Source organism: Salvelinus alpinus, chromosome 23 (assembly GCF_045679555.1).
Source record: "Salvelinus alpinus chromosome 23, SLU_Salpinus.1, whole genome shotgun sequence".
Classification (NCBI taxonomy): Eukaryota; Metazoa; Chordata; class Actinopteri; order Salmoniformes; family Salmonidae; genus Salvelinus; species Salvelinus alpinus.
The window spans coordinates 46718512-46740932 of NC_092108.1; the positions used below are offsets into that span (position 1 = coordinate 46718512).

General features: G+C 42.2%; 1 protein-coding gene across 4 annotated transcripts in view; it reads left to right on the forward strand.

Moving 5' to 3' along the window:
- Window positions 1-16103, forward strand: part of dnaaf11 (dynein axonemal assembly factor 11) — a 71883-nt gene extending 55780 nt beyond the window's left edge. For 3 of the 4 annotated variants that reach the window (XM_071362577.1, XM_071362579.1, XM_071362578.1), the window contains one exon: window positions 13382-16103. In XM_071362577.1, the coding sequence (XP_071218678.1) occupies window positions 13382-13535 (154 nt within the window). In that variant the 3' untranslated portion in view covers window positions 13536-16103. The remainder of the gene's footprint in view (window positions 1-13381) is intronic. The other variant, XM_071362580.1, reaches the window with a different exon arrangement.
- Window positions 16104-22421: the final 6318 nt, after the last annotated feature.

The following is a 22421-nucleotide window of genomic DNA, read 5'->3' on the forward strand; positions in this document are numbered from 1 at the left end:
AATCCTGTCTCTCCTGAAAACATTATAGCCAGGCACAATCAAAGCAGCATATGGAGAGTTTTTATGGAGCCATGTCTCTGAGAGGCAGAGGAAGTCAAGGTTGGAGTCTTTGAGTAGATGTTGAATTTGATCACTTTTTGGAATGACACTACGAATGTTCAAGTGCCCCCCTAGTAGTCCCTTGGGCTTAGCTCGTGGGTACCAGATTGACTCGAGAGTGATTGACACATTGAAAAAAGTTACATTTTCTGTGTTTTCTGACGGCTGGGTTTAGGATGTTTTGTTTAATTTTGATTAGGGGCAGTTCGGTAGCACAATTAACAATCCCTCCCGCCTGCACTGGATGCGGGGAACTAATTAAAACAGCTTGCGTACCAGAAGCAGAGTCAGGGATCGCATATAGCGACTTGGGTATGTTTGAAGAGTCAAAATCTATCCTGGAGCCGGGTGAGTCGAGAGAAACCATGGGACCATAGCACTCACCCACTTCCACAGCGGCGACGATCAGTGGACGAGGCCATCCACTGCTTTCCACTCCGGTGAGTATCGCTGGCTCGGTGATGTTAGGCCCAGGATTGAGTTGCACATCCCCGGAGAGCAGGAGGGTAGTGAACAGGTAGTTTAACAGTTTCCGATAAATGTTGGACTTGTGTTTGTTACACCTAAGCGGTTCAGTGGAATAGGGAGCGAGGTAGACTTGGCCATTATTCAGAACATTATGGTATGCTGTGTACTGTCCGCTCCCGTGGAACAGTGAACCAATGTGTTTGGTGTTGATATTCTCCGGCATTAGATTTGTGTCATCCCAGCAAGAACGCACTGAGATTATCAGTAGAGCAGCTACATAACTGACAATCATGGCAAAGTACTGGAGATAAAACACATAATTGCGCTTTAACTCTTTGCATGAATTACTTAGCTGGGGTCGGCGTACACCTGATGTTTTAGATAAAATAACAGCATTCGTATGAGAATTCCGCACCACCCTGTCTTCCGTCCGCCATTATCCAGTACTGCTCCTCTACTGCAAGTAATCAAACTGAAATGACTTAGGTATGAGTACTGGGATGTTCTGGAATAGGTAAAGCAGTTGTGGGAGGAAGACCATTTTAATGGCATTAATTCTTCTGAGCAATGAAATTGGGAGAGTTCTTGAGTTTGCCTTGAGTTTTTTCATCAGAAGGGGGAAATTTTCTTTAAATAGTGAGGGGTATTGTTTGGTAACTACAATTCCTAGATTGGTCAATTTTTCTTAAGATAACTTAAATGGAAGATGTTCTAACCAAGAGGTGTTTTGCAACCGTATGGGCATAATTCGCTCTTGTTCCAATTTATTCTGAATCTAGAGAAGGTACCAAGCAAATTAATCCAATCAAGAATATCTGGAATACTAGATTGGGGTTCTGTTACATAGAGGAGAATGTCATCTGCATATAGGGAAATCTTATTTAGAGTATCTTTAGTGTTATAGCTGTGTATTGCTGCATGAGATCTGATTGCCTGAGCGAGAGGTTCAATGATTAGAGCAAAAAGCAGAGGCGACAACGCACAACCTTGCCTTGTCCCTCTATAATGGTTAAATCATGGCGACAATGATTGGTTAGTCAGTATTCTTGCACATGGGTTCCTATATAAAAGCTGGATCCATTTTGTGAATCCATCTCAAATATTAAATTTCTGAAGGACCTTGAATAGATAGGACCACTCAACTTGGTCAAAGGCCTTTTCAGCTTCCAGAGATAGAACGGCAAGGTCCATGTTGGGTAACCTCTGAGAATACATTATGTTGAAGAGGCACCTGAGATTGAAGAATGAATTTCTGTTAGGGATAAAGCCGGTCCGAATGGACCAATTTGCCCACTAAAGTGCTAAGCCTATTAGCCAGAGTTTTTGCTAAAACTTTTTGGTTTATATGTAGGAGAGATATTGGTCTGTATGACCCTACCTCTTACGGATCTTTACCCTTTTTATGAATAACTGTAATAAACACCTCATCCAAAGTAGGTGGGAGAGCTCCATCCTCATTGGCCTAAACCAACATTTTGTGCAGGTAGGGAGCATGTTGCTGAATGTTTTATAGAATCCACCAGGGAATCCATCTGGGCCCAGGGTCTTGCCACTCTTTAAAGATGTAATTGTTTCTCGATTTTCTCCAAGAGATTTTTCCTTATTCAGGAAGTTGGAATCTTCCTGGTTCAGGGCAGGGAGATTACAGTCCTCCAAAAAGTTTTACATAATTAAGGGGTTAGGATCTGCTTTAGATGTATATTGAGTCTCATAAAACTGACGGAATCTGTCATTGATGTCCTTGGGGGAAGAGAGGAAATACCCCAGTTGCAGATTTAACTTTGTGAATCATTCGGTCACTCTGTTTTTTTAAGTTGTCTGGCAAGTAATTTGTGTGGTTTGTCACCAAATTCAAAATATTTTTGCTTGGCAGGGAGAAAAGATTTAGCAATTTTAGCTGAGAGAATCTGATTATATTCAAGTTTCAAAGTGGTCATTTTTTTAATGTTTCTCCATAGATGGATGACTAGCATTCTCCCTATCCAGTAAATTAATTTGTCCTTCCAATTCTACAATTTTTTCTCTGTTTTGCCTACTCCTGGCAGCCTGAAAGGAGATGATACAGCCTCTCAAATAAGCCTTCAGTGTTTCCCACAATAATGCTGGGGAAGTCTCTGTGTTGTCATTGTTATCAAAGAAAAATTTAATTTGGTCTTAAGGATGTTTACAGAATGTTGGTTCTGTGAGGAGTTGAGGATTCAACCTCCAGACCCTCTCGTTTGATACGATGTCACCCAATCTCAGGGAGAAGGTGAGTGGACTGTGGTCAGAAATTATAATATCATGATACCTCACATTACAGGTATAAGGGAGTAATTTCGCATCAACCAAAAAGTAGTAAATCCGGTATTCGGTAGCGGTACGCCGGGTAGAGGATCTATCCAAATATTGGTCTAGCACACAATTAAGGTTCCCCCAATGACCAGGTTAGTATGGGAGAAATCTGGAATCAAGGCAAGGACTCTTTTGAAAAATGTGGGGTTATCAATGTTTGGCCCATAGATATTCAGTAGAGTTACATAAGTAGAATGGATCTCTCCTATTACAATCACAGAACGACCCTCTTTATCCACCATAGTGGTTTAATGTAGAAAGGAAATTCCTTTACGTACCAGAATCGCTGTGCCTCTCGTTTTGGCGAAGAATTTAGAAATATGCACTTGACCCACCCACTTACGTTTAAGTCTGCTATGAGAATTGTTTTTCAGATGGGTTTCTTGCAAAAATATAATATCAGACGATAGTGCTTTCAAGTGGGCTAGGACCTTGCCTCTCTTAATTGGTTTGTTTAAACCCTTGACATTCCAGGAAGTAAATGTAAGCCCCGCCCCCATAATCCCAACTCAACGTTACTACCCTGCATGAATCTCCATGTTCAATGTTAGCTAGCTAACATTAGGCTATGACTAGCAATGCAAATGGCTCTGAGATACAAATAATATTACTACAGAGCTCATACATGTAACGTTAGCTAGCTAGACAGCCAGCTAACAGTACACTTTAACTTGAAATGAAAACGACTTTCTGACAAAATTGGAAACGTGCAATATCTGAAAATGTAGCTAGCAGGGAAATACCTGTCTATTTGTGGAAAAATCACCCTGATGAACTTTAGTTATATCCCAGTTTACCTATTTGCTTATGGGCTTGCCTACACCTAGCGACTAGTTTTTAAAATTATATTAGCAAAAAAAATATATATTGCACTTTATAAATGTCTTTATTTATTTAACCATTATTTAACTAGGAAAGTTAGTTAAGAACAAAGTACACAAAGTACCCCGGCCAAACCCTCCCCTCACCCAGACGACGCTGGGCCAATTGTGAGCCGCCCTATGGGACTCCCGAGGGCGGTAGTGATACAGCCTGGGATCAAACCAGGGTGTGTAGTGACGCCTCTAGCATTGAGATGCTGTGCCACTCGGGAGCCCCTATTCATATAATGAATATGAATTCGGAGGGTAGAAATGTATAAATATTAAAGCATTAGAACTCTCACTAAAGGCTTCCGACATATGCTTAAATCAAAATTTATTTGTCACATGCGCCGAATAAAACGGGTGAAATGCTTACAAAAAAATTACACAATAAAATACCGGTACCGGTACTTAGTCAATGTGCGTGGGTACAGGTTAGTGGAGTTATTTGAGGTAATATGCACATGTAAGTAGGGGTAAAGTGAATATGCATAGATAATAAACAGTAAGTATCAGCAGCGTAAAAAAAGGGGGGTTAGTGCAAATAGTCCAGGTAGCCATTTGATTAACTGTTTAGCAGTCTTATGGCTTGGGGGGGTAGAAGCTGTTAGAAGCTGGAGCCTTTTGATCGCTGACTTGGCACTCCGGTATTGCTTGCCGTGCGGTAGCAAAGAGAACAGTCTATCACTAGGGTGGCTGGAGTCTTTGACAATTTTTAGGGATTTCTTCTGACACCACCTGGTATAGAGGTCCTGGATGGCAGGTAACTTGGCCCCAGTGATGTACTGGACTGTATGCAGTTGGATGCCGAACAGTTGCCATACTAGGCGGTAATGCAGGCAAAACTCAGCTCTTGATGGTGCAGCTGTAGAACTTTTTAAGGATCTGTGCCCTCTTCCACGACTGTCTTGATGTGTTTGGACCATGATAGTTTGTTGGTGATTTGAACACCAAGGAACTTGAAGCTCTCGACCTGCTGCACTACAGCCCTGTTGATGTGAATGGGGGTGTGCTCGGCCCTCCTTTTCCTGTAGTCCACGATCATCAAATTTGTCTTGATCACGTTGAGGGAGAGGTTGTTGTCCTTGCACCACACTACCAGGTCTCTGACCTCTTCCTTATAGGCTGTCTCATTGTTGGAGATCAGGCCTACCACCGTTGTGTCGTCGGCAAACTTAATGATGGTGTTGGAGTCGGATCCGACGAGCATCAGAACTGCTGTAGTAGCATTCAATCTTAGTCCTGTATTGACGCTTTGCCTGTTTGATGGTCGTCGGAGGGCATAGCAGGATTTCTTATAAGCGTCAGGGTTAGAGTCCCTGGCTTCTGGTTGGGGTATGTACATACGGTCACTGTGGGGACGATGTCATCGATGCACTTATTGATGAAGCCGGTGACTGATGTAGTATACTCCTCAATGCCATCGGATGAATCCCGAAACATATTCCACTCTGCGCTAGCAAAACAGTCCTGTAGCTTAGCATCTGCATCATCTGACCACTTCCGTTTTGAGCGAGTCACTGGTACTTCCTGCTATAGTTTTAACCTGTAAGCAGGAGTCAGGAGGATAGAATTATGGTAAGATGATTCGGCGCCATTCTAACATTCTAAATGCGAACTGGTTCTCAAACAGATTCGTATGAATGTCTCACCCCATGTTCAAGAATGTCCGTTTTCCCTTATTCAGATTACAATCTCTCACTTTTGGTAATTTATTTAGAAAATCTCCATAATATCGCTATTTCTAAAACAAAGTTGGTTGCAATTTTAGTTTATTCCACCAGATTAGACAAAATAAATATTGCAACAAATAGTATGGTTAAACTCAAAAATACTAATTGATTAAAAAACAACATTTGGGGTAAAAATTATTCAAAACAGTATAATCTTTGTAAATGCATTAAAGACCAAAATTGGCTAAAGAAAATTGTTATAAATACAAAGTATATCAGTTTTTTATTTATTGACCAAAAAATCACAGCTGTGCCATATAGATTCCAAAATAGTGGGGAAGAGGTTTTGGATGTACCAATTCCATGGCACATGGTTTATGAACGGATTCACAAAACGATGCTTGATTCAAAACTTATACAAAATTATTGCAACCAATATAATGTTATATATATGGAGGATAAACCATCCCAGTTCTGCAAATTTTGCTGCGAAGAGACAGAATAATGAGATAATTTGTTTTGGTACTGTCCGTATGTAGCTTGTTGTTGGTCGCAGGTTCAGGAATGGCTGAAGAATTGACACATGGAGCTAACTCTGCAAATAGCACAGCTGGGTGATTTAAAAAATCTATCGATCAATAATATAATAATACTCTTACACTCTTAACAAACGTGTTTATCTTTCATTTACAATATGCAGAATCTATGAGAATAGAAAAGTTCAGAACTTTTGTGAAACATCACAGCACAGTTGAAAAATGAATGGCAAATAGAAGGAGGGGTTGAGTGGAGCTGAAGGATGGGACTAAAAACAAACAAAAGGTAACTATTGTAAAATATACGGTGTCTGTCAAATGTATTTTGTATGTATAAGCTGGAAGTAGAAGCCTAAGTGTTGTTGTCCATTAGTTTACTCCAATTAGGGGAGGGAGGGATGGGAGGGTTAGGGGAAAATAATACACCACCATTCAAAAGTTTGGGGTCACTTAGAAATGTCCTTGTTTTTGAAAGAAAAGCAATGTTTTTGTCCATTAAAATGACATCAAATTGATCAGAAATACAGAGTAGACATTGTTAATGTTCATGCATTTCAAGGCTGCATCGAGACAATGAATTTTCAAAGACCCAAGCCCAGCTCAGATAATCCCTACCATTGTGTCGCCGAGTTGTTGTAATGCTGCAGCAAATGTACATTATCCCAAGGGCGTTGGCAGTCACAATGTAAGTTACCTAACTCCCCTGAATGCCTCTGTCAATCCTACAGTTATTGTATACAGTAATCATGTGCCTATGAACCAGAGTTATACTATTAGCACTGAGGCGGTGTGCCCTAGTAGGAAGTCCGATGTGTGCAGCTCTACCCTGCACTATCAGCTCAAACATAAATAACATTGTCATGTTTACAACTGATAAGCTTAAGAAGCAAGGTTCATGAAATCAATAACTTGCTAGTAACAAATTACATTCGTATTCTGACTCTGAAACTCACATAGTATAACTGTATCATTATAGGTATTATTTATGAGCATTTCTCCTTCGCCAGGATAATTCATCCACCTGACAGGTGTGCCATATCAAGAAGTTGATTAAACAGCAGGGTCATTACATAGGTGCACCTTGTGCTAGGAACAATAGAAGGCCACTTTAAAATGTGAAGTTTTGTCACACGACACAATGCCACAGATGTCTCCAGTTTTGAGGGAGCGTGCAATTGGCATGCTGACTGCAGGATTGTCCACCAGAGCTGTTGCCAGAGAATTTAATGATCATTTCTCTACCATAGGCCGCCTCCAACGTTGGCAGTTATAGTATTAGCACTGAGGCGGTGTGCCCTAGTAGGAAGTCTGATGTGTGCAGCTCACACATAAATAACATTGTCATGTCTACAACTGAGAAGCTTAAGAAACAAGGTTCATGAAATCAATAACTTGCTAGTAACAAATTACATTCATATTCTGACTCTGAAACTCACTTAGATAATATCTTTAATGATACAGTGGTAGCAAAACATGGTTATAACATCTACAGAAAATACAGAAATGTCAATGGGGGCAGTGTTGCAGTCTATATTTAGAGCCACATTCCTGGAAAGCTTAGAGAGGATCTCATGTTAAATACTGTTGAAAATTGGTGGGTACAAGCAATATTACTCTCAGTACATGTCGCAAGTGTACCTCACTTTATATTTTGTTTTTATTGCTACTATGGTGTGTTTCGTGTGTATGCTTTGAAAGTAAATGTGTATATCTAACATGTTACCTCTTGGTGGGTTGGGGAGAAAAGATAAGCCATTCCAGTTAATTTTGTCTTTTGTTTCTGTTAGTCTTTAGTGACATGGATAGAAGTACAGTTTGCTGTCATTCTGATCTAAGAATATTACTCCTGCTTATTATGAAGAAAAAATACATCTGTTTAACTTTGTAAACTAAAGGTGTGTTTAGAATTATTTTTGTTGTATTAATGCTATTTAATCTCTCCTCAGACTAATATTATTCTGTTTGTCCTGTGGGTACCTTTGCCACTGTTCCACCCCTTGTGTATTGCGCTGTCATGGTGTATTTGGTGGGAAGCTGCTATAGACCACCAAGTGCTAACAGTCAGTATCTGGATAATGTGTGAAATCAACAGTGAGGTATATTTTCTGGGGGACCTAATTATTGTCTGGCTTTCATCAAGCTGCCCAATCAAGAAAAAGCTTCAAACTGTAACCAGTGCCTGGAACCTGGTTCAGGTTATCAGTCAACCTACCAGGGTAGTTACAAACAGCACAGGAATGAAATTGTATTGATTACATCTTTACTAATGCTGCAGAAATGTGCTTGAAAGCAGTATCCAAATCCATCGGATGTAGTGATCATAATATAGTAGCCATATCTAGGAAAACCAAAGTTCCAAAAGCTGGGCCTAATATAGTGTATAAGAGGTCATTATTATTATTGTTGTCTATCAAAAATTACAAGCCACCTGGGCCAGACAACTTGGATGGAAAATTACTGAGGATAATAGCGGACTTTATTGCCACTCCTATTTGCCATATCTTCAATCAAAGCCTACAAGAAAGTGTGTGCCCTCAGGCCTGGAGGGAAGAAAAAGTCATTCCGCTACCCAAGAATAGTAAAGCCCCCTTTACTGGCTCAAATAGGTGACCAATCAGCCTGTTACCAATCCTTAGTACATTTTTTGGGGGAAATTGTTTGACCAGACTTTCAGCACGCTTATAGGGAAGAACATTCAACATGCACGCCACTTAGATAAATGACTAATGATTGGCTGAGAGAAATTGATGATAAAAAGATTGTTGGAGCTGTTTTGTTAAACTTCAGTGCGGCTTTTGACATCATTGATCATAGTCTGCTGCTGGAAAAACATATATGTGCTATGGCCTTACACGCCTGCTATAGTGTGGATAAAGAGTGTTGTGTCTGGACTATCATTAAATGTGAAGACTTATTTATATAAAATAATTTCTCTCGGTTTAATTATTACGTGATTAAACTAATCATGTAAACATTAATTAACTAGTCGGGGCACCACAGAAAATGTTGAGATTACAAAGTTGTAATTTTCCGAATATAACTCTTCAGATATTTTAACATCTGATCAATTAGTCTTCTATTAATGAATGATTCATTTGTTACCTCATTAGTCTCATTCCAAACGTCGTAAAATTATTGGTTATCTGCACGAACCCTAGTTTCCATAATGAATCAACAATATACAAATTGGCTTAATTATTTATTTTACTAACTAACTAATCACAGAAATACATAAAACAAACAGTAGATGTTGGTTACTAACTGTAACGGCTGACGTAGTCGTTCTCCTCCTCAGACGAGGAGGAGCATGGATCGGACCAAGAAGCAGAGTGGTAAGTGTTCATTATTTAATGAAAAAACAACAAAACACTTCAAAATACAAAAAAAACAGCAAACGTGACTAACCCGAAACAGTCCTGTGTGGCCCAAACGCTGACACAGGAACAAACACCCACAAAACACAAGTGAAACCCAGGCTGCCTAAGTATGATTCTCAATCAGGGACAACGATTGACAGCTGTCTCTGATTGAGAATCATACCAGGCCGAACACAAAACCCCAACATAGAAAAACACACATAGACAACCCCACCCAACTCACGCCCTGACCAACTAAATAAATACAAAAACAAAGGAAAACAGGTCAGGAACGTGACAGAACCCCCCCCTTAAGGTGCGAACTCCGGGCGCACCAGCACAAAGTCTAGGGGAGGGTCTGGGTGGGCGTCTGTCCACGGTGGCGGCTCTGGCGCTGGTCGTGGTCCCCACCATAGTCAACCCCCGCTTCCGTGGCCTCCTCCCAATGTCCACCCTCCATGTCAATCCCACTATACCAAAGAGCAGTAACAGACTGAGGGGTAGCACCTGACTGAAGAGCAGCACCGGACTGAGGGGCAGCACCGGACTGAGGGGCGGATCCTGGCTGGCTGGCTCTGGCGGATCCTGGCTGGCTGGCTCTGGCGGATCCTGGCTGGCGGAAGGCTCTGGCGGATCCTGGCTGGCGGAAGGCTCTGGCGGATCCTGGCTGGCGGAAGGCTCTGGCGGATCCTGGCTGGCGGAAGGCTCTGGCGGATCCTGGCTGGACGGCTCTGGCTGGTCCTGGCTGGACGGCTCTGGCTGGTCCTGGCTGGACGGCTCTGAAGGCTCGGGACAGACGGGCAGCGCTGGGCAGGCAGACAGTTCAGACCACGCTGGGCAGGCAGGCAGTTCAGACAGCGCTGGGAAGGCAGGCAGTTCAGACAGCGCTGGGAAGGCAGGCAGTTCAGACAGCGCTGGGAAGGCAGGCAGTTCAGACAGCGCTGGGAAGGCAGGCAGTTCAGACAGCGCTGGGAAGGCAGGCAGTTCAGACTCAGGCTGCGCTGAGCAGGCAAGCAGGGCAGGCGGCGTTGGGCAGACGGCCGACTCTGAGCTGCTGAGGCGCACAGTAGGCCTGGTGCGTGGTGCCGGAACTGGAGGCACTGAGCTGAAGACACACACCACAGGGAGAGTGCGTGGAGGAGGAACAGGGCTCTGGCAACGCACTGGAAGCCTGGTGCGTGGTGTCGGCACTGATGGTACTGGGCTGGGGTGGGAAGGTGGCGCCGGATATACCGGACCGTGAAGGAGGACACGCGCTCTTGAGCACCGAGCCTCCCCGACCTTACCAGGTTGAATGGTCCCCGTAGCCCTGCCAGTGCGGCGAGGTGGAATAGCCCGCACTGGGCTATGCTGGCGAACCGGGGACACCCTCTGCAAGGCTGGTGCCATGTACGCCGGCCCGAGGAGACGTACTGGAGGCCAGATATATTGGGCCGGCTTCATGGCACCCGGCTCGATGACCAACCTAGCCCTACCAGTGCGGCAAGGTGGAATAGCCCGCACTGGGCTAAGCACGCGTACTGGGGACACCGTGCGCTCCACCGCATAACACGGTGTCTGACCAGTACGACGCCCTCTCACTCCACGGTAAGCCCGGGGAGTTGGCTCAGGTATCCTACCCGGCTTCGCCACACTCCCCTTTAGCCCCCTCCCCCCAAGACATTTTTGGGTGAGCCTCTCGGGCTTCCAGCCGCGTCGCCGCGCTGCCTCCTCATACCAGCGCCTCTCTGCCTTCGCTGCAAACCCAGGCTGCCTAAGTATGATTCTCAATCAGGGACAACGATTGACAGCTGTCTCTGATTGAGAATCATACCAGGCCGAACACAAAACCCCAACATAGAAAAACACACATAGACAACCCCACCCAACTCACGCCCTGACCAACTAAATAAATACAAAAACAAAGGAAAACAGGTCAGGAACGTGAAACTAACAATGATAGAAAAGTCCCTAGTGGGCTAAGCCGATATGATGGCTTGGTAGACAAAAGAAAAGGGGTGGGGACTGAGAAAGCGGGAAAGGCTAAATGGATTCACTACACACTGTGGATAATTATAATCATTGAAATGCTAATCCTTTGCACATGAACGGCCGCTCATTCTAGAATAATTGCAATTTATATATTTACACCCGTATGTCGTTGTTGTCTTCTCTGTGGAATCCTCGATCTTCCTGTAGAGTTCAGGAATCAGAGTCTCTGGTTAACTTTCCCAGAAGTCATGATGTCTTTCGTGGTTGTACTTCAGAGTACCATTCAGAAATGTTCTAATAGAATAGATGCTTCGGCAGTTGTCGGTATTCTTGTTCTAGGTTTACGTAATTTCTAGCTGCAGACTAGTAATTTGTGTCGGCTAGAATTTGCTCTTATTCTGTAGTGATCGATTAGTCTCAGAGTTTAACCATTTCCAGCCATATAGCCAAAACTACAGCCGTAGGGTCTCTGTGGCCTATAGAATTGTTGCAATTCCAATGTGGGGACTCCTGTCCCATCATTCTCTGACTTTTTAACCATTCGAGATGTCTGGCTTACCGTGGGTCTCTTTGGTATGAAATGTACATTTCGTAATGGGTGGTTTTATACTCTGGAGTAAAAAAGGGGGTTATATGACCCCAACGTAATGTCTATGCTCACATGGGCGTGGCCACTGACTAGGTAATCTTTATATGAAAATCCATACTCTCATTTAGAAGGTTAACATCACATGATATCTTTTCACAAGCAGTTTCATATTTAATCACGTATGTTTCCTGTCTTTCATGAGATCACCAAATGAAACACACTCAACATGACTGTCACTTAAGTGTCCACGGACCATTCACACATTCTCAAAAGTAGAAATATTGTTTAGTTCTCCCATTTTGGGGATTAGGAGTTTTGAACTAAGATAAGCCCTGGATTTTAAACTGTCATGGTCAAAACATGTTGATGCAACAGTAGCTAACATGGGGAGAAGTCTTTCCATAATAAAGCCGTCCTCTGCCTTCTTAGCAACATTATCAACAAGGCAGGTCTAGTTTTATCGCACTTGGACTAATGTCCAGTCATTTGGTCAGGTGCCACAAAGAAGGATTAAGGAAAATAGCAATTTGCTCAGAACATGGCAGGGCAGTAGGGGTGGCCCTTAAATGTATGCATGTCAATCTCTCATGGCTCAAAGTAGAGGAGAGAGAGATTGACTTCATCACTACTTGTTTTTGTAAGAAGTAGTGACATGCTGAATGCACCGAGGTGTCTGTTTAAACTACTAGCACCCAGCTCAGACACCCATTCATACCCCACAAAACATGCCACCAGAGGTCTCTTCACAATCCCCAAGTCCAGAACAGACTATGGGAGGCACACAGTACTACATAGACCCATGACTACATGGAACTCTATTCCACATCAGGTAACTGATCCAAAAAAAAACAGATTTAAAAAAAACAGATAAAAATACACCTTATGGAACAGCGGAGACTGTGAAGAAACACACACACAGGCACAGACACACGCATACAAATACACATGCTAACACACACACTCCACACACATGTACACATGGATTTTGTATTGTAGATATGTGGTAGTAGGGTAGTGGTCTCAGGGAAAACACACTTAATGTGTTGTGAAACGTGTTATGAAATGTAATGTCATGTAATATTTGTAATTGTATATAACTGCCTTATAACTGCCTTATAACTGAACCTTAATAAATACAAATAACTTGAGGCTATCTGCCGTCCACCATAAAGTGATGTGTGTCCTGCCGTGGAGTATTTCTGTGTGTGTAATGTAGTCTTTGTGTTTGTAATATGCATTATGTGTAGTATTATAAACTGTGCATACTTTATAAATAACACACATGCATTATTTAGCACTTCCCTGACTATTACATTTGGTTCCCTGGTACCAGTCAAGAGCAGCAGTATAATGAAAGTATTTGATGTACACATTTGGAAGGAAGGAAATATGTATTTATTTATTTAATATTTATAATCTTATAAGTGACATACAATTTGTATAAATCCTTTCCATATGGGTTGGTTAACTTGGTATTTGTTCCATTTTGTAGGAAAGGTAACAGCCGGCAGAGGTTGGAGGTGGATCCCAGTAAACACTCGGGGGTCGACTTGGCCAACATTGTCCCACGAGAGAACAGGGCTGGAGAGCAGACCACCTTTTATGATAACTTTGTGGACGACCCAGACGTTCCCCCTTTGATGTGAGAGTGAAAATCAAAAATCGGTCGGACAAATTTGTGAACACATACATCTTCATATCATCTGACATCAATGTAAAAAATATATTTAATACAGTAAATGCAAGATATGTCTATCCAGCAGATCTGTTTGAATGTTGTGCAAGTCAGAGATGCTCATAGATGTCAGTACAGTATATCATTGTGTATTAAGTTATGATGGGAGTACAAGAAACCCTCCTGAACGTGTGTTTAGTTGCTCTGTGGTCCATTTTTATTTGAACTGACTTATATCCTTTCCTGTTTACATTGGTGATGTTCCCCACATAAAAAAAGAATATAGTTTAATACACACTGTAGTATCTCTCGATTTATTTGTAGTACTTATTATAGAATAGTGTAGTATACTGGAAAATACTTTATTAAATACTACAGTATTATCTGCATACAAAAAACACTATAGTAAATACTACATTTTTTTATTTGTATATACCCTGCCCATTCCCGTCCCCCATATCGCAATTTGTGCCACCCATGAGTAAGAAACCTACATACCAAGTATTGTGTTCCAGACAGGTTGTAGAAAAGAGTAGAAGTGCTGTTTAGAGTCGTCTTACCTACAGGTTACAGGTTATGGAAAATGTGTTTTTATTATTTCTCTAGTAGGTTTTCTAAAGGAGAAAGCCTCTACTTCTACAGTATGTTAAAGATAAAACAAAAACACTTCAGTAAATAGTACAGTCCTAAAAAACACTACAGTAAATACTACAGTATACTACAATCTACAAAAACATGACATTAATTACTATATTATATACTATAGTTTTTATACTATAGTTAACTGAAAATACTATAGTATACTACAGTAAAGTCAGAAAAACACAACAGTAAATAGTATATTATTTATACCATAGTATACTATAGTATACAGTGCATTTGGAAAAGTATTCAGACCCCTTCACGTTTTCCTTTTTTTTTTTACATTTTTAAGCCTTTTTCTAAAATGGATAAAAAAATGTAACTCATCAATCTGCACCCAATACCCCATAATGACAAAGCAAACAGGGTTATTAGAAATGTTTTCAAATTTATAAAATATAAAAACAGAAATACCTTATTAACATAAGTATTCAAGCCCTTTGCTATGAGACTTGAAATTGAGATCAGGTGCATCCTGTATCCATTGATCATCCTTGTTTCTACAATTTGATTTGAGTCCACCTGTGGTAAATTAAATTGATTGGGCTCTATTTGGAAAGGCACACATCTGTCAATATAAAGATCCCACCGTTGACAGTTCATGTCAGAGCAAAAACAAGCCATGAGGTCAAAGGAATTGTCCGTAGAGCTCCAAGACAGGATTGTGTCGAGGAACAGGTCTGGAGAAGGGTACCAAACCAAAAAAATTATGCCGCATTGAAGGTCCCCAAGAACACAGTGACCTCTATCATTCTTTAATGGAAGAAGATTGGAACCACCAAGACTAGAGCTGGCCGCCTGGCCAAACTGAGCAATCGAGGGATAAGGGCCTTGGTCAGGGAGGTGACCAAGAACCCGATGGTCACTCTGTCAGAGTTTCAGAATTTCTCTGGAGATGGGAGAACCTTCCAGAAGGACAACCATCTCTGCTGCACTCCACCAATCAGGCCTTTCTGGTAGAGTGGTTAGACGGAAGCATCTAAAATGCACATGACAGCCCGCTTAGAGTTAGCCAAAAGGCACCTAAAGGACTCTCAGACCATGAGAAACAAGCTTCTCTGGTCTGATGAAATCAAGATTGAACTCCAAGCGTCACGTCTGGAGGAAACCTGGCACCATCCCTCCCGGGAAGCATGGTGGTGGCAGCATCATGCTGTAGGGATGTTTTTCAGCGGCAGGGAATGGGAGACTAGTCAGGATCGAGGGAAAGATGAATGGAGCAAAGTACAGAGAGATCCTTGATGAAAACCTGCTCCATAGCATTCAGGGCCTCGGACTGGGGCGAATGTTCACCTTCCAGGAGTACAACAACACTAAGCACACAGCCAAGACAATGCAGGAGTGGCTTCGGGACAAGTCTCTGAATGTCCTTGAGTGGCCCAGCCAGAGCCCAGACTTCAACCTGATCGAACATCTCTGGAGAGACCTGGAAATAGCTGTGCAGCAACTCTCCTCATCCAACCTGACAGAGCTTGGGAGGATCTGCAGACAAGAATGGGAGAAACTCCCCAAATACAGGTGTGCCAAGCTTGTAGTGTCACATCTTTGGCAGCTGTAATCGCTGCCAAAGGTGCTTCAACAAAGTACTGAGTAAAAATTTATAAAAACCTGTTTTTGCTTTGTCATAATGGGGTATTGTGTGTAGATTGGTGAGGAGAATTTTTTTTTTTAATCAATTTTAGAATAAGGCTGTAACGTAACAACATGTGGAACAAGTCAAGGGGTCGGAATACTTTCCGAATGCACTGTACTATAGTATTGTTTCATGTGAATCCTCCCTCAGTTGCCTACCAAAGGACATTTTTCTTCACAGTGAATGCTGTCCAAACTAAATAAAGACTTTCGGGGGATTTATTTTGTTCCTCTGTAACCCCAATAAAGTCCCCCTTTTCTTTTACTTCAATTGGTACATCCATTTTTGTACTTTTCAATTAAAGCTGAATTATGTTTTGCACGACCTGACATAATTCAGATAGAAATATGAGTTATAGATCTGTCATATTTATCAAAAGCGAGTGATACGATATATAAATAAATATGAGTTATGGATCGGCCATTCTCATTAAATGCAAGTGTGATACATGGTCGCTCTATTCTTCCTATCCTTAAATGTCACGTACACTCCCTCTCCAGCGCTCTAGGTCACCAGGCTGCTCATTATTACGCACACCTGTCACCATCGTTACGCGCACCAGCGCCTCATCAGACTCACCTGGACTCCATCACCTGCCTGATTACCTTCCCTATATATGTCACTTCCTTTGGTTCCTTCTCCAGATGTTTCTGTTTCATGTCTGTGCATTATTTGTTTTGCATTATGTTTAGTTTATTTATGAAATTCTTCACTCCCTGAACTTGCTTCCCAGCACACACATTACAGAATAACGCTTCACCAAAGGGGAGTATCAGGGAGTGTTTTTTAGTTTTTGTGTTGGAAGGTGACGCCGGGTCTGGGTGCCGCTGCTGGAGCATGGGAGGAAATTCTGGACGGTAAGGGACCCTAGGTTCAAGCTGGAGAATATCGCCGCCCTCGTGAAGAGCTGGAGGCAGCTAAAGCCGAGAGGCGGTGGTATGAGGAGGCAGCACGGAAGCGTGGCTGGAAGCCAGAGAGGCAGCCCCAAAAATTTCTTGGGGGGGGGCACACGGGGGGTTTGGCAAAGTCAGGTAGGAGACCTGCGCCAACTTACCGTGCTTACCGTGGAGAGCGAGAGTACGGGCAGACACCGTGTTATACGGAAGAGCGCACGGTGTCTCCTGTACATGTGCATAGCCCGGTGCGGTACATCCCAGCTCCTCGTATCGGCCGGGCTAGAGTGGGCATCGAGCCAGGTGCCATGAAGCCGGCTCAACGCATCAGGTCTCCAGTGCGTCTCCTTGGGCCGGTGTACATGGCACCAGCCTTACGCATGGTGTCCCCCGTTCGCCAGCACAGCCCAGTGCGGGTTATTCCACCTCGCCGCACTGGCCGGGCTAAGGGGAGTATTCAACCAGGTAAGGTTGGGCAGGCTCGATGCTCAAGAGCTCCAGTACGCACCAGGAGAAGCAAGTGATGGTTGCAGGTCTACAATTTTGTTTCTGGTGTCCTTTGACAGCTCTTTGGTCTCGGCCATAGTGGAGTTTGGAGTGTGACTGTTTGAGGTTGTGGACAGGTGTCTTTTATACTGATAACAAGTTCAAACAGGTGCCATTAATACAGGTAACGAGTGGAGGACAGAGGAGCCTCTTAAAGAAGGAGTTACAGGTCTGTGAGAGCCAGAAATCTTGCTTGTTTGTAGGTGACCAAATACTTATTTTCCACCATAATTTGCAAATAAATTCATTAAAAATCCTACAATGTGATTTTCTGGATTCTTTTTTCTCATTTTGTCTGTCATAGTTGAAGTGTACCTATGATGAATTACAGGCCTCTCTCATCTTTTAAAGTGGGAGAACTTGCACAATTGGTGGCTGACTAAATACTTTTTTGCCCCACTGTATATTGAGATGGGAAAATGGGTTTTGTATGAACTTCAACATGTGCTCTTTATGACAGAATATTAAAATTAGGTTGAATCCAAATACATTTTTTACACACCATCACAATTTAAACTATATCACTTACCATGTTTCCTTACACCGTTTTTGTGCGAGTAAAGTCATACCCCATAAATAAAATCATGACAGCTGTGATGGAAAAAGGAAGTTTTGGTACAATTTCATATAATGAAAAAAAATAAATGCAACATGTAAAATGTTTCATGAGCTGAAAAAAGAAATCCCTGAAATGTTCCATAGGCACAAAACGGTTAACTCTCAAAAAATGCACACATTTGTTTACATCCCTGTTAGTGAGCATTTCTCCTTTGCCAAGATAATCCATCCACCTGACAGGTATGGCATATCAAGAAGCTGATTAAATAGCATGATCATTACACAAGTGCACCTTGTGCTGGGGACAATAAAAGACCACTCTAAAATGTGGAGTTTTGTCACACAACACAATGCCATGGAATTCTCAAGTTTTGAGGGAACGTGCAATTGGCATGCTGACTGCAGGAATGTCCACCAGAGCTGTTGCCTGGGTCTGAGCCGCCGAAGCCTCGCACCATTAGCTCTGACAAATTGAGAACCCTAGTCATTGGCAACTCCATTACCCGCAATATTAGACTTAAAAATAATCAAACCGCGATCATACACTGTTTTACCACGGGGCAGGGCTACCGACGTAAAGGCTAATCTGAAGATGGTGCTGGCTAAGGCTAAAACTGGCAAGTGTAGAGAGTATAGGGATATTGTTATCCACATAGGCACCAACGAAGTTAGGATGAACAGTCAGAGGTCACCAAGCGCAACATAGCTTCAGCGTGTAAATCAGCTAGAAAGATGTGTCGGGATCGAGTAATATTCTCTGGCGCCCTCTCAGTTAGGGGGAGTGATGAGCTTCTTCACGGAGTTCCCTGAATTCCTATCGGACCTTGTAGTCATGGCAGATGGTGATGGAAAAGTCCACAGAAGGCTTTTGGAGCCATTATTGACTCAGTGGGTTTTGTCCAACATGTCTTTGGACCTACTCATTGCCACAGTCATACCCTGGATCTAGTTTTGGCCCGTGGAAAAAATATTGTGGATCTAAATGGTTTTCCTCATAATCCTGAACTATCGGACCATCATTTTATTACGTTTGCAATCGCAATAAATAATCTGCTCAGACCCCTAACAAGGATCATCAAAAGCCGCGATATAAATTCTCGGACAACCCAAAGATTCCTAGATGCCCTTCCAGACTCCCTCTACCAACCCAAGGACATCAGAGTACAAAAATCAGTTAATCACCTAACTGAGGATATACATTTTACCTTGCGTAATGCCCTAGATGCAGTCGCATCCCTAAAAACTAAAAGTATTGTAAGCTTCCACCAAACTGGAAGTCTTCCGACTAGCTTGGAAAGACAGTACCGTGCAATATCAAAGAGCCCTCACTGCTGCTCGATCATCCTATTTTTCCAACCTAATTGAAGAGAATAAGAACAATCCACTTTTTTATACTGTCGCAAAGCTAACTAAAAAGCAGCATTCAACAAGGAAGGATAGCTTTCACTTCAGGATCAACAGAGACACTCAAGTTTTTAAATCCTGTATCTCTTCACACATTCATGAAAAGAGTCATGGCCTCTGAACCGTCAAGCTGCATACTGGACCCTATTCCAACTAAACTACTGAAAGAGCTACTTCCTGTGCTTGGCCCTCCCATATTAAGATAGCGGGGTTTTCTTGAACGCAGCCCGCAACGCGGTTAGCCATTGTGACTGGGACCGCGGATTATCCCGGGTTTGTGGCTGTCTAGATCCCTGCTGTTTGTTGTTTTCAATCTTCCCTGTGACCTGCCCTGTCTGGAACTGTGAGGAGTAACAGCTCACCTACACTGCTAGCTACCATGACTAAGATCAAAGCCGGCAGGAGTACCGTTGAGGACAGCGGTGTCTCTCTATCACACCTGAAGGATCTTTTAAACAAACAAAAAGAGTCCTACAAGCAGTTGTTACAACAACAACAAAATAGCTTCAAGTGTTTTGTCCAAATACTTATGGATTCTACTAATAAAATAATGGACGACCTGACCAGAGAGGTCCAGGACCTGAAGAACAGTTTGCATTTCTCCCAGGGTCAGCTCGATGAGTTGAAACAGGAGAATGGCAAGATGACAGCAATCTGTAAGTCATTGAGAGAGGACATCAATTCTGTGTGTGAATCCATGATAACAATGACAGATTGGTTGTAGAATGAATTGCAGAATCTCCACATGATACCTGGATGGAGTCTGAGGACAAAGTGAGGGAAATGATCTGAGAAATTGAAGATGGACCACAGGAAGATTGAGGTGGAGCGTGCTCACAGGACTGGAAAACCCACCACCGGCCCAGGTGACAGGCCGATAGTGGTCAAGTTCCTGAGGTTCAAGGACAAGGTAGCTGTTCTGGAAAGAGCCAAGAACTTGAGAGGAACGTATACCTTCCTCAACGAGGACTATCCTGAAGTTGTGCGCCAAAAGAGGAAAGAACTGATCCCAGCCATGAAAGCTGCCAGAGCGCGTCACGACATTGCTTACATCCGCTATGACAGGCTCATTGTCCACCCTCCCTCCCAGAAGCCTGGAAGGGATGAGAGAGCCAGGCCTATGGGTTCATAGCTTCAACCCCGCAGCACACACACACCAATTGATTAATGGACTGCTGAATGTACATTTTTCTTATCTTGCTTTGTTTGCTCTTTTCAGTATTATGTCTATATCTGATAAGCTACCCAGGAAAGGGCTGGAAATAGCCCATATTAATATAAGTAGCCTTAGAAACAAGGTTAATGAAATCAATAACTTGCTAACATCAGATAACATTCATATATTAGCCATTTCTGAGACTCACTTAGATAATTCATTTGATGATACAGCAGTAATAATACAAGGATATTACATCTATAGAAGAGACATAAATGCTTAATAGGGAGGTGTTGCTGTATATATTCAGAGCCATATCCCTGTAATGCTTAGAGAAGATCTTATGTCAACTGTTATTGAAGTGTTGTGGTTGCAGGTTCACTTGGCACATCTAAAGCCTTTTCTTTTGGGGTGTTGCTATAGGCCACCAAGTGCTAACAGTCAGAATCTAAATAATATGTGTGAAATGCTTGATTGTGTATGTGATGTAAACAGAGAGGTCTACTTTCTTGTGTACCTGAATATTGACTGGTTTTCATCAAGCTTCTTACTGTAACCAGTGCCTGTAATCTGGTTCAGGTTATTAATCAACCTACCAGGGTGTTTACAAACACTACAGGAACAAGATCATCCACATGTATCGATCACATTTTTACTAATACTGTTGAACTTTGTTCTAAAGCTGTATTCATACCCATTGGATTCAGTGATCACAATATAGTGGCTATATCCAGGAAAGCCAAAGTTCCAACAGCTGGGCCTAAAATAGTGTATTAGAGATCATACAAAAGATTTTGCTGTGAATCTTATGTGGATGATGTTAAAAATATTTGTTGGTCTGATGTGATTAATGAGGAGCATCCAGACGCTGCACTTAATGAATTTATGAAATTGCTTCTTCCAATTATTGATAAACATGCACCTGAGAAGAAACTGATTGTTAGAACTGTTAAGGCTCCTTGGGTTGATGAGGAATTGAAAAACTGTATGGTTGAAAGAGATGGGGCAAAAGGAGTGGCTAATAAGTCTGGCTACACATCTGACTTTCTGCAAATTGAGAAATGATGTGACTAAACTCAACAAAAAGAGGAAGAAACTGTATTATGAAGCCAAGATCAATGATATAAAGAATGATGGAAAACAAACTTGAGTACTTTAAGTGAAATTATGAGCAGAAAGACAAATTCCACTCCATCTTTCATCTAATCAGATGGCTTATTCATCACAAAACCATTTGATGTTGCCAATTATTTTAATTATTATTTCATTGGCAAAGGAGGCGAACTTAGGCAGGAAATGCCAACAGTGAACAGTGAGCAATTGTATTCATGCATTAAAAAACTAATAATGAAAGAAAAGCATTGCAAGTTAGAATTTTTTTATGTTAGTGTAGGAGAGGTGGAATAATTATTGTTATCGATCAATAATGACAAACCTCCTGGCATTGACAACTTAGATAGAAAACTACTGAGGATGGTAGCTGACTCTATAGCCACTCCTGTCATATTTTTTTAAACTGAGCCTAGAGGAAAGTTTTTGTCCTCAGGCCTGGAGGGAAGCCAAAGTAATTCATCTACCCAAGAGTGGTAAAGCGGCCTTTACTGGTTCTAACAGCAGACCTATAAACTTGCTGCCAGCTCTTAGTAAACTGTTGGAAAAAATGGTGTTTGACCAAATATATTGCTACTTTTCTGTAAACAACAGACTTTCAGCATGCTTCTAGAGAAGGGCACTCAACATGTACTGCACTGACAAAAATTACTGATTGGTTGAAAGAAATTGATAATAAGAAGATTGTGGGAGCGGTAGTGCTAGATTTTAGTGCAGCCTTTGATATTATTGACCATAACCTGTTGTTGAAAAAATGGCTTTCCAACCTCTGCCATATCGTGGATTCAGATCTATCTATCTAATAGAACTCAAAGGGTTTTCTTTAACGGAAGCTTCTCTAATGTCAAACATGTAAAGTGTGGTGTAGCGCAGGGCAGCTCTCTAAGCCCTCTACTCTTTTCTATTTTTTAGTTA